This window comes from Triplophysa dalaica, chromosome 3 (genome assembly GCF_015846415.1).
Source record: "Triplophysa dalaica isolate WHDGS20190420 chromosome 3, ASM1584641v1, whole genome shotgun sequence".
NCBI classification, from domain to species: Eukaryota; Metazoa; Chordata; class Actinopteri; order Cypriniformes; family Nemacheilidae; genus Triplophysa; species Triplophysa dalaica.
The window spans coordinates 19,103,269-19,116,523 of NC_079544.1; the positions used below are offsets into that span (position 1 = coordinate 19,103,269).

At 48.8% G+C, this 13,255-nt stretch overlaps 1 protein-coding gene across 3 annotated transcripts in view; it reads left to right on the top strand.

Moving 5' to 3' along the window:
* Nucleotides 1-13,255, top strand: part of pard3ab (par-3 family cell polarity regulator alpha, b) — an 82,242-nt gene that overhangs the window by 17,336 nt on the left and 51,651 nt on the right. For all 3 annotated transcript variants that reach the window (XM_056742060.1, XM_056742078.1, XM_056742068.1), the window contains exons 3-7: nt 1,742-1,925; nt 2,109-2,290; nt 3,070-3,213; nt 5,699-5,778; nt 12,951-13,034. In XM_056742060.1, the coding sequence (XP_056598038.1) occupies nt 1,742-1,925; nt 2,109-2,290; nt 3,070-3,213; nt 5,699-5,778; nt 12,951-13,034 (674 nt within the window). The remainder of the gene's footprint in view (nt 1-1,741; nt 1,926-2,108; nt 2,291-3,069; nt 3,214-5,698; nt 5,779-12,950; nt 13,035-13,255) is intronic.

The window sequence follows — 13,255 nt, forward strand, 5'->3', positions numbered from 1 at the left end:
AGTGGTAGTCCTGGAGCGTCGGGCTGGACCAACGTTATCGAGCTGCCGGAGTCTAAAGTGGCCGTCACGAGACGACCGTCCACCTGCACATTTCGGCGAGTGGCCCCGGACGGCACGGCTTGGTGTACCGCACATCCGGCCAACCATGCAGGTGGCCCGGAGGAACCTGGCTCGGTGGGCATCGGCTAATCCACTGGACTCGGGGCTCCGGGTCTGTGTACCGGCCTCGAGGTACCCTCCGCAGGTCGCCATACCGGGTTTACCCTCCGGGGGCCCGCTACCTCTCTCTCTCTGGCTGCCGATGCTTCGGCCAATTCCACGGCCTCCACGAGATCCCGGATGGTGGTGGGACCTTGCATGCTGTCCGCCATCCGAAACCGTCGAGGAAGGGCCCGCAGCAGTCTACCTCTGGGCTTCACCCGTCAGATATGGAGCTAGGATTCTAGCCCACTCTGCCTTATCCCACAGTTCCCTTGTTGCTATCACCTCGAAAGTGTGGAGGTAGGCTTCGATGTCATCCTGTACCGTTAGCTTCGTAAGCAAGTTATGAGCAGTGGCTCTCACATCTGGTAGGTGGGTACGAGCCGCGGCGGCTTCCTGCAGCATTTCCAGGGTCTGGTTTGTACTCTCCTGCCGTTGTGCCAACTGCTCGGAAAAACGTTGCGGCCGAACCACCACCTCGGCCAAGCGTCGAATCACCTCCTCCGTTGCCTTTATTTGCCTAAATAAAAAGAGTCCGTGACGAGCGACAGCTGTGCCGCTCCAATTGCCTCCGTCTCCATGGCGACACTGATAGCGCCAGGGGTGACTCGTCACATACAAAAGAAAACCAGAGTAAATAGAAAATGCTATTATTTTTTTATTTTTTAAAAAGGGAAAATCTCTTTTAGACTATTTCAGTATGTCAGACAGGTTCTACTGTAGTGATTTCTTGATTCAAGAGGTCTGGCAGTATTTCGGCTTGAGTGTGCCTAGTGAAATTTAACTCAGTTATTCAATTCATCATTTAATTCATGATTTACCAAGGGGTGCAATAACTTTTTCACATAGAGTCAGAAATGTTTGGATTCCTTTATTCGTAATAAAAAAACATTATTTAAAAACTGCATTTTGAATTTACTCTGGTTTTCTTTGAGTAAAATTAAAATTAGTTTGATGATCTGAATCATTTAAGCATGACAAATATGCTGAAAAAAAACAAAAAATCCAGAAGGGGGAAAATACTTTTTCACACCAATGTAGTTCCTTAGAGATGTGGCTGTAATTTCTGACACAGCCAGAATTTGCTAGCAATCTAGGAAATCCATCAAAATAAATTATTCAAACCCGCTGACTTTGCTATTGTTACAATATAAATCTGTTTAGGGAAATGTATGTTAAATATTACATTTTTAAAGGGGTGCTGCATTGTTCACTGCATTTGGTTGATGAATGTTATTTTCGGAAGTAATCGGACAGCTTTATCGATCTTTTATAAATGTGATCAAACTAAATACTCATCTAAGATACGAAGTATGCAATACTACTCTATAGGTACTCAAGATTAATATGAGATTGACAGAAACCGCGTGTGCCATGTCCGCTTTAAAATACGGCAGAAGCCCTGGTACATTTGGTATTCAGATGAGAGCCATTGACTAACTGTATCTGGAGTCTGGATCTTTACTGATTCACTATGTTAATAGAAATGAATCATTTCTCTTACTCCTTTCTCTCTGTTGCTCTCACATTCGCTCTGTAGTTGGTGGCCGTGTTTGACGAACAGGAGCCGCACGTTGGAGGTGATGGGACCAGCGCAAGTTCAACCGGCACACAGTCACCCGATCTGTTCTCTGGAGAGCCATCCACCTCCACCCCACTGTCTGCCTTCCAGCCGTACCTGCCCCACAGCGAGATAGAGGTCACCACCTCCACACTTCGAACCAGTAAGTGACTAAATTCAACCGTGTTCATGTGTATGTGTGTGGGTCCTTTAAGCTGTCGGAATTGTTTAGGTGCATTGCCTGATGATATCATTAAGAACTCATGTTCTTTCAACACCTGTTTTTTCATAAATTTGCACTCACAAACGTGTTCATTCTTAAAACCTTTTCCATTTTCTCTCTCAGATATGCCTTTGCACGTTCGCCGCAGCAGCGATCCAGCATTGTTGAATCTGACAGCGGTGTCGTTCTCTGAAGCAAACTCGCAACCCGAAGAACCTTCCAGGAAGAATCCCACACGCTGGTCCACCACCGCCGGCTTCCTGAAACCCCGCTTCTCCACTGGCACCAACAGCTTGGAGAGAAAGGTATGAACGTTCCCGTTCTTTGAACCATCATGACTCAACATACAGAGACATTATGGAGAAATACACATAATTAAAATCTGTGTTGAGCTAGATTTTATGACATAAGAATAATTTCTTACATCATGTGATATAAATGCCTTGCAGAGGTCACACGTTTTATGACCTATATGAATATTTACTGTCAATAGTGAAGGGTTCATAACTCCGTAACTTACACAGCGAGCGCTCTATTAACAAGCGATGTGATGACAGGGGACGTTGTGCTTTGGGAGGGTGGATTTTGTGTGGCACATTTATTGTGTATGCGTACATGAGTTGATTTAGTGTGTGCAGTGCACACATTATTATTTCTGTGTCTGTTCTCCTTCTAGCAGAGTCAAGCTTAATGGCAGTGTCACTCATAAAACTTCTCAGATATTGAGTAATGGATCTCTCTGTCTGTCTCTCTCTCTCTGTCTCTCTCTCTTCACCCTCGCGTTATCCATCAGTCTGTTCATCACTCTCAGTAATTCCTCTGCAGTGTCAGGCTTCGGCTGCTTATGTCTTTTCCAAATCTTTTAATAAAAAAATGTTTTAATGACCAAACATTACAGTTTACTTGGCTTTGTTTAATTTGGTCATTTTGTCAAATGTGCGGCAGTTTAGGGCAGGACTGTATTTTTTCAACCAATAGAAGACAGCAGTCATTCTTTTTTATATTGTGTGATGATTTCGTGGCACAGAAACTACACAATTTATTAATTTTCTTCACACTTTTCTTTTTTTGTCGCTGTCTTTAGGGGCAAGGTGTGGACACGTACCGTAGCCTTCCTCGCGATGCAGGGCAGTGGGCCAATCAGAAGGAATTTCAGCGTGAGAAGGCCCGTTCCTCACTCAGCGCCAACCATCCCATGGTGGACCGCTGGCTGGAGCGTCAAGAGCAGGTTAGGACAGTGAAACAAAAGACCCCATGTGACCCAAATTAAAAGAGTAGCGCCACATGCGAGGGGTGCAGCGTTCTTGTGTGTTTGTTGTCCAAGCTCACTCAAATGATACTATGGGTGTGAAACCTCAATAGTCAGTAACACTGTTTCAAGTTTGTAAGAATTTGTTGTTTTTGTGTTGGCATACAACTTGTGGGAATTGGACAACCTGAAGTGGAAGTGTAAAGCGGAGTGATTCCGCAAGAGGAGACTTAGCAGCATAAACAAAATGATATCCTAATTTATATTCTTTGGAAGAATTTTAAATAAGTAACAGAGAAACATAAGGATAAATGTCATAACAATGTTCGTTTTGTGTATGTGCATTTAATGTTAATATAAACCTTCATATATGTTAGAAAGGAAATGTTCTGTTTACCGGGCCTGGATGAGCCTCTGATAGCATGTGGGTGTTATATTGTGCTGTTGACATGAAAGGAAGGATTGTGAAAGCACAGAACTGGATGAAGGGTTGAGTGTGTGTGAGAGAGAGAGAGAAGAGATGGATGGAAGAGGGGACGAGCGAGTGGTTGTGGGGGTGTGTGTGTGCGTGTTTCAGGTGTGTGTGTGTCTGTGATTAATCAAAAGGTAAAACAGCGATTATAAATCACTCCCAGCTTTAGACTGCTAATGAGATAAGACTATATATAGCTCACTCTCTCTCTTTCTCTCTCTTTCATTCTCCCTCTAGCTCTGTTTCTCTTTCCAGTAGGTGTTGCTGTAGCTCAGTTATCAATTTTTCCTCCTTTGTATTTCTCCCTAAACACACAGTCTTGCAGTCCAGTAAGTGCAGAGTGTATGGATAGATGGAAAATAGAAAGCCTGGAGCATTTTCATTACAATATATATATCTCTTATATTACCTGAATATAATGTATGATAACCAAAAGCACGCCAGAGAAATGTTATATGTTAATATCAGCATGGATGAGATTATAATTGAGTAAGCATGCTTTTATTGACAGAATAGTTCAAGATGAAGTCAGAGTATCATGGTTTGTATATTGCCAAATACCTGGACCACAAGAGTCTGTGAGTCGAATGTCAATAACTTCATATTTTCACCTAAAGCATTCTGTAGTCACTTCCCTCCAGATCCATTACTGGTTTTACATTTCTTCTCATTGGTGAAAGGAACTGCGATCCAAGCGATGGTAGAGCGAGTGATAGTGCAGATTTGCTCGTAGTACTTTTAAAGCGAGTGAAAGTGCCGATCTTCTCCTCTCACCATCTTTACGTTTCCGTCACGTTATCCGTTGAACACAAAAATCTTACGCCCACATTTTTGTGATATCAGACAGTTGATTAAATAAGTTCATCAGACGTGAGGGTTTTGTCTGTAGTAGGCGGTGTATTGTGTCAGAGCTATTTTCTTCTCTTCCTTTCATTGTGTTTTCGAGGCCTTTGGTCACAGAGAGGAAACTAGTAAGTGACCAACTGGCATAAATATAGAGAGAATAAGAGACGACTCGAACACTGGAGTTTTATTCAAACGTGAAAAAAATCGAACTGAGTTTGAGATTTTTTTGTTCTGTGTGTATTTTTGTGTGTGTTAGTACCTTTTGTTTAAAAGTGAATTTCTTAGCGGTATTTGAGGGCTGAAAAATTATAGAGCATCCGTTTTCATTTTCTAGAAACAATATTTTTGTTTTGAAATTTCCGAGAAATGTTGTTAGTAGTTCACAGGTTAAAACAAAATGAACATTTTACCTAAACACATACCAATAGATAGTAAATTCGGAAAAACTGAAAGTATTTTTTCAACGGTCAATTTTTTTTGCTGCTTTATAAAAGGCACTCTATTGTAATGTGTCTGCAAAATGCAGACATTAAATGTTAAACAAAGTTGTTAAACAAACATGAGTGCTAAACAAACATGCTTATGATCAGTGTGAAACGTTTCTATTGTATGAGTTTAATGAGTTTAGTTCATTTAGAACAAAGAGCAGAATCTCATTAAGCTCCATGTTAAAATGGGCAACTTTACAGCAGAAAAAAACATGTTTACAGCCTGGTACAAAATATTATTTTGGTTTGAATAGCTAATTTTACCCTTCATGACAACTGTGAGGAGGTTGATTTATACAGTCTATGGTCTGAACATGTTAGTAGTGCCACGGCAACAGAGCAATGAAACTTTAATGAGTTTGTTGCACTTGTGAGTCTGTATGGGCTCATGTGTACCCGTCACCTGATCATCGGGTGTGTGCTTGGGGAAGATAAATCCCTTCAAACTGTATCCATTGAGAAAAGCTTCAGTGTGGAACACAGGTGTTTGCGTGTGTGTTATTGAGCAGATGTGCTTGTACAGCCTCCACGGGCCTCGTTGTGCATAAATCGGGATTCCTTTTTTATGATTGATAGTTTTATATTTGTGAAATGTGTATCTGGAAGTTTTTTATTATTAGTGCAGTGCATTGTGGGTAAAGCTGTTTTCTTATTGCAGGATGAGGAAGAGAATGGCAGGATAGAGCCAGTGGGACATGCAGATGCGTGTTTAGAGCACGTGGGAGTGAGATCACTGGAGTAAGTGTTACACAAACACACACAAACACACACAGTGGCTGACAGCTATGGTGATGTTATCTTATTTTATGTAAAATTTTCTTCACGCTGTCAGTTTGATCTGCAGGTAATGAATCATTTTCCATCTCATTTGAGTTTGGTGACAGTGGATTTTTCGAACCCTGAGATCGAGATAATTTCTCCGGTCTTTTATGTTTCCAGTGAAGGTTTTGTTGTTCTGTAGGTGAATGTTTTTATTAACAGGTGTGATTTCAAGTTTCACTTTGAAAAAAAGAACAACATTTCTTACATTTTACTGAATGGAGTGACAAAGCTAAGACATTTATCGGTACTACTGAAACCCTATTTACATTTTCTTTTTTACTTTTATGCATTTGGCAGACGCTTTTATCCAAAGCGACTTACATTGCAGTAACCTATACATTTATACTTAGGTATGTGCAATCCCCTGGGATCAAACCCACAACCTTGCGTTGTTAACACAATGCTCTTACCACTGAGATGAAGGAAAGCTTATATCCATATTTTGTTCTTTTTATTTTTTGCGTTATAAATCATTATTATAATTTTTTTATGTTTGACACCGGGTTTTGCTAATATTTTACTGTATAGTATTAAATGTTATTAAACATCCTTGTCAACTTTGACAACACAGTATTTAGTCTTTTATAAAGTACGGTGTTCCATTTCCTGTTTCGGAACAGCAACAATAAGCTTTCCTCCACCCCCGTATTACAAACACAGTTCACCTAAATATAAAACTTGAAAGACTTTCTCTCTTCTGGGAATTGCAAAAAGAGATGTTTTCTTTGTCTCATGCAAGTATAATGAATATGATTCTCATCTGTGCATAATGACAAACTCATTTGCAATCAAAGAAAACGTCTTGGTTACGTATGTAACCTCAGTTCCCTGATGGAGGGAACGAGACGTTGTGTCGAGAACGACAGATGGGGTTCGCCCTTGAGAACCAATCAACTCTGACTACTATAGAAAAGGCCAATGAAATTTGGCGAATGCAATTTGCATGCCGGGCTCCGCCCCCGGAAATCCGGTATAAAAGGAGGCCGGCGTGCAGCATTCACTTACCTTTGTTCTGAAGAGCCTGAGACCTCTCAAACTGCAGCAGAATACGATACGTGTTCGTGGCATAAGGGACACAACGTCTCGTTCCCTCCATCAGGGAACTGAGGTTACATACGTAACCAAGACGTTCCCTTTCTGTCGGTCTCTCGACGTTGTGTCGAGAACGACAGATGGGGTTGCCTATGGAAAACGCCACAACGCTGTATCGCGTCACAATCTCTAGCGAAGCGACGGTAACAAGCCTGGGCGTGTCATCTCGAAGCTTTCGTGAGACTGTAACCTTCCAGTGTGGTGGTCGGGGGGTTCCAGAGCTTTCTTGGAGAAAGATGGGTACAGCCCTGACCGGTAACTTTCACGGACGGGGCCTTAGCTCTCTATAGGCGAGAGGCCGTCCAGATCAGTTTACACCGGGTAAGCGCGACTCTTAATCAGAGAAGCGCTACAGAGGCCACCTCCTACCCGTGGGGAGGAATATGGTGGATATAGGTATGGTCTCGTCCTTGGAGGAGAACGCATGGAACGTGCGGACTGAGTAGTTAACCGCGAGGTGGAGGCCCACCTGGGGAAGCTCATGGGTTACCAGGAGTGGGAACCATTCTCATGAGGATACATCAGACGGAACAGCCCACGGAGGGGGTGTTACAGACGTCCGGTAGCACTAGGTCCGGTTAGAGCTATCTGTGATAGCTCACATGGTATCCCGGCCTAAGGGGGAAGGCTGCTCTGCCCAGCCAGCCCCCAGGGGGTGCTTGTTTGGTGATGGATGGAATGCCTATTCTTAACCAGTGTCTGGGTAAGAAGGGAGGCTGGTGAGGTACCAGTTTCTTAGCGATGTGTTCGGGTAAGAAGAAAAGGTAAATAGCACACTGACCCAACCTGTTAGAGGGTGGAAAGGTGCTTTCGCAGGCATACGCCCCCCCGGATGCCAGTCCTACATGTCGCCACGCAGGACGTGGGCTGACACCGGGTTTACGCGAAGGTTGTTAACCCTTGCGAAGGTGTTTGGGCATAGCCCAACCCGCAGCTCTACAGATGTCTGCTAGAGAGGCGCTTCTGCCAGTGTCCAGGAGGTGGCTAAACTCCGTGTGGAGTGAGCCCTCACTGCCAATGGGCATGGGAGATTCTGAGATCGGAATGCCGTCGTAACGGCGTCCACGACCCAGTGCGCCAGCCTCTGTTTGGAGACAGCCTTCCCCTTCTGCTGTCCTCCAACAGACACGGAGCTGGTCAGAGCTTCAGAGCTCTGCGTGCGGTCCAGTACGTACTGGACACAACACTAATCGGGTTGGGTCTTCCTCCCCTATGGGGAGCGCCTGCAAGTTCACCACTTGGCCCCGGAGGGAGTAGTGGGAACTTCTTGGGCACGCATCCGGGCCTGGGTCTCAAGATAACGTGAGAGTTTCCAGGGCCGAGTTTAAGGCAATCCAGGGACACGGAGGATGCTCGGTGGTCCCCTACCCTCTTGAAGGAAGTGAGCGCCGTCAGGAGGGCCGTCTTACTCTATGAGGAAGATCGGAACCTCCGAGGGGCTCTTTGGGGGGCCCTGAGGCTCCCCAGGACCACTTAGGGTCCCAAGAGGGTATGGAGCGGAGATGAGGCGGATTCCGCCCTCTCGCTGCTTAGGAACCTGGTGACCAGGTCGTGTTGCCCTAGAAACTTTCCACCGACTGAGTCGTGATGAGTGGCAATAGCGACTACATACACTTTCAGTGTGGAAGGGAGATGTTAGTCTCCAGTCTCGTGAGGAGGGGAACACAATCCTGATCAAGCACCTCAGTGGGTCTTTCTCGTTGAGAAAGACACCAGGACGAGAAGAGGCACCGTCTAGAGGCGTGTAACCGCCTAGTAGATGGGGCCCTAGCCTGGGTGATGGTCTCAGCCGTATAGGGGGAGTAGCCATCTTAGGATCTTCTCGTCCCGTCTAGAGACCAGACATGGGTGTTCCAGAGGTCTGATCTGGGATGCCAGAACGTGTCCTTCCCCTGAGAGAGCAGGTCCTCTGTCAGGGGAATGGTTCAGGGGGAGTCGCTGTCCAGAGCATCGGCTCTGAGGCCAAGTGCGGTTAGACCGGTGTGGTGTAACCAATAACACTTGGTGCTCCTGCTCCCTGACCTTGCACAGAGTCTGTACAAGAAGGCTCCTGGGGGGGGAAGGTGTGCTTCCGCCCATCCCGCGGCCAGCTGTGCGCAAGGATATCCGTGCCGAGGGCAGGGACTATCAAGCGGGCAAATGGTGGTGTTACGGGAGGTGAACAGGTTTTACCTGGGCCTACCCGAACAGCCTCCAAATGAGCTGGACTGCACGGGGGTGGAGTCGCCACTCTCCACGAGGCATAAACTGGCGAGAAAGCACGTCGGCTGTCTAGTTCAGTTTGCCCGGGGTGTGTGGCCTGCAGGGAACGAGTCACCTGTTGACTCCACCGGAGGAGGCGTCGAGCAAGTTGTGTTTAGCTGCTGTGTGCGAACGCCACCCTGACGATCTGTATTCGCTACAGCTATAGTGCTGTCCTCGGAACAGCACGTGTATGTCTCGCACGAGAGGCCGTAGCCTGCTCAGTGCAAGTAGCATAGCCCACAACTCTTGGCAATTGATATGCCAGCGCAGGCGGGGGTTCGTCCAACACCCCACCTGCGTGCCCGTTGCACACTACACCGCACCCCTGCAGGGAGACTTCAGTCGTCACCACGACCTGCCTCATAACCTGCTCAGAGGGACCTGAGTCCGTCGAAAAAGTCATAAAGACTAGGGGTTATGGTGCGTCGGCAGCAGGGCGGCATCACCATGCGCCTGCTGCCGGTGTGCCACGCTCTCCTCGGAACTCGACTCTGAAACCAGTGTTGGAGCGGTGTCATGTGCATCAACTCGAGGGGTATTAGCCCGCGAGGACGCCATGTGTCCCAGGAGCCTCTGAATTGTTTCAGGGGGACCGCTGTCTGCCTAAAATGTTCATTTCAGACAGTTCAACACTGGTTGGGCACAACTGCGGACAGGTGTGCCGACATGGTGACAGAGTTGAGTTCCATACCGAGAAAGAGGATGCTCTGCACTGGGGAGAGCTTGCCCCTCTCTTGGTTGACCTGGAGTCCCAATCGACCTAGGTGCCGGAGCACCAGGTCCCTTTGTGTACATAACAGATCTCGCGAGTGTGCCAAGATAGGCCAGTCGCTGAGATAGTTTAGTACCCGCTCGCCTTCCTCCTCTCAGGGAGAAAGGGCGGTCAGGGACAGACCGAAAGGGAGGACTCTGTACTGATATGCCCGCCTCTCGCACGCGAACCGTGGGAACGGCCGGTGTCGAGGAGGATCGAGACATGAAAGTAAGCGTCCTTCAGGTCGATTGCCACGAACCAATCCTGACACCTCATAGATGTCAGGACGCGCCTCTGTGTGAGCACCCTGAATGGCAGCTTGTGAAGGTGCTCTGTTCAGGGTACGCAGCCTTTGGGGGCAACCCGCCGTCTTTCTTGGGAACGATGAAGTGCGGGTGGTGACCCACTGAACATCTTGGTTTTGAGGGACGAACTCGATGCCTGTTTTGCCAGAAGGGTGGTGACCTCTACCCGAAGTACGGAGGCGTCCCTGCCTCTGACAGAGGGAGAGATGATGCCCCGAAACTTGGGTGAGTCTCTGGCGAACTGGATCGAGTAACCAAGACGGACCGCCCTCATTAGCCAGCGAGACAGTGTGGGCAGCTCTCGAGCTCCCAGGGACTGTGACAGGGTGACCAAGGGGACGGTCTGCTTCATCATTCCCACGGGGGGTGGTTCGTCGGCTGGCGGAGCTAACCATGTCGCGGGGAGTCCCCGGAGGGAAGGTTTTTGCTCCGCCTGCTTACCTGCCTGGCGGGACAACGGCACGCACTGTCGGTTTGAGAGTGGTGACGGCTGTCGTATGTGTACGACCTCACGCCTCGCCAGGGTGTGAGGTCGGTTCGCCGAGCACAGTCCAGTGGAGTGTGCGATCGGCTGCAAGTAAACCCGGGGAGAACAGAAAACTCAGTGAGTAAGTGGGCGCCAAGCCCTAACAAGGGCCCGGCTTTGGTGACGAGGCAGGAGTCGTCCCGTACCGACCGATCAGAGCCGTGGCTGTGAAGGTTCGGGCCCGATGTTGTTCTCCCTGGGGTCTTCCCGTCAGTGTCCCTTCTCGCGAGGAGGTTGCTGACGGGGTGGAGGTTTCCCCCTCGACCTCTGCTTCCGGGGTGCCGCCTGTGGGGGCACAGGAACCGGAGCCGATGTCGAAAGGGTCCTGGGTTGCAGGGAAGCAGACGTCACGTGAGATCTCGGAGGCCTGTAGGCGGCCGAGTCGCGGCGTGAAAAAAATGTGGTTAATTGCCACTGTCTGCTTCGCCGTCAAAAAACTGCTGAGCGCAGTCCTCGACGGTGTTACCAACAACCCACCCTGCGAGATGAGTGCATCAAGAAAGCGGACTTCCTTGCTGTCACTCTTCTGCACAAGGTATAGCCGGGGGTGTCTCTCCTGGACCACTACCGTGGACATCGTCCGACCCAGGGCCCGTGCCGCCGCCTTAGTCGCCCGTAGAGCGCTGTCAGCGGCGGCACGGAGATCCTGCATTATACCCGGGTCGGCCTTACCCTCGTGGAGCCCTCTCAACGCCCTGGCCTGGCGGACCTGCAGGATGGCCAAGGCATAGAGAGAGGAGGCAGCCTGGCCCGCAACATCGCAAGCTTTCGACACCAGTGATGCCGAAGTCTTACGTGCTTTGGACGGTAGGAGTGGTCGATCCCCCCCCAGGTGGTAGCCGTCCGCGGCACAGGTGCACCGCAGGCGGACGTTCCACCCGGGGGATCTCGACGCAGTCCTTGGCTGCCTCACCATCGAGGGAAGTAAGGGAGCCGGAGCTGGTTTCACTGGAACGGTCCGTGAGTGGAGCGTTCCAAGTTTTACACAGCTCCTCATGCACCTCCGGGAAAAACATGGCACCCGGGGTGGGCGCGGTTTGCACCGCGCACCGACCTCGGGAACCACGTATCCCCGGGTTAGCACGGATGACATCACTTCTGCTTCCTCCTGAACTCGACCGCTGGGGGTGGAGTTTGGATTCGGCAGAGTCGGATGCCAGTCTCCCTCCGATGCTGCGAGCGACATCTCATCTACGTCACACATCGTTTCCGAGTGTGTGCGTGAGGATCCGGACGGTATGCCACCGCCGGTTGGGGAACGTTCAGAAGAGCGAATCGGGGTGCGATCGGCCCGTGAGCACTTGGCTGGCGGGTTTACGTTCGCAGAGTTCCCCGTATCACTAACGCTGCTAACGTGGGTGGTCATCGGGGCCGTAGCCACAGATGTCACAGCCCGGGTAGCAGACGAAATGGTGGCTGGTTCCCGTAGGAAGACAGCCACCCGTGACCGCAACTTCTGAATGACAATCTGCCCGCAGTGCAGGCAGATGTGTCAACGAACGCTGCTTCAGTGTGCTGGACGCCCAGACACCTAATGCAGCGATCGTGTCCATCCCCCTCCTCGATGAGGGTGCCGCACCCAAGAGAACAGCGGGACATGCCGCGCTGGAGAATGCTCAGTCAGTCCTGAAAAGGACTTTTAGAAAAAATCTCTAACACCTCCGGAACCGCCGAGACGCCCAGGGGAAGGTCGCTGCAGGAAGGGACGATCCGCTGTAACACGTCGTAGCACCAGCGTGTAGTTGTAGAGGATTGAATCCTGAGTTGTACTCATGAGCGATGGCTCTGAAGAACAAAAGGTAAGTGAATGCTGCACGCCGGCCTCCTTTTATACCGGATTTCCGGGGGCGGAGCCCGGCATGCAAATTGCATTCGCCAAATTTCATTGGCCTTTTCTATAGTAGTCAGAGTTGATTGGTTCTCAAGGGCGAACCCCATCTGTCGTTCTCGACACAACGTCGAGAGACCGACAGAAAGGGAACATTGTCTTTATCCATCCTGGATGTTTTTTTTTAAGTGTGTCTTTGATAAGTGTACACTTCTACATTTGAAGTGCATTTTTGCTGCGTCTGACTCCGTCTCTCCACATTCTGACTCCGTCCCTACATGTATTTCTGTTTTTGCAACAGTACACTCATCTGACACTCTTGTTCTCATTTCCTTGTAGTGACATTGTTAAACTGGTAGAAGTGTCGAATGATGGAGGTCCGCTCGGCATCCATGTGGTGCCCTTCAGTGGGCGTGACCGCAGGTAACACTCTGTGTGTGTATGTGTGGGATCTTATCCAATGATGATCAATACCAGGAACACACCAGAAGGTTTATTTACCAGAAGGTTTATTTAGAACGTGGAGTGTGAGCTCACTGCTTCTCTTTGTCCATCAAATGTGACATCATTGTTTAGGTTGTTCATTTGAATCAGAGCCATGGCCTTTCAGCTTTTGTGTGTATTCTATTCAGACTCTGACCCAG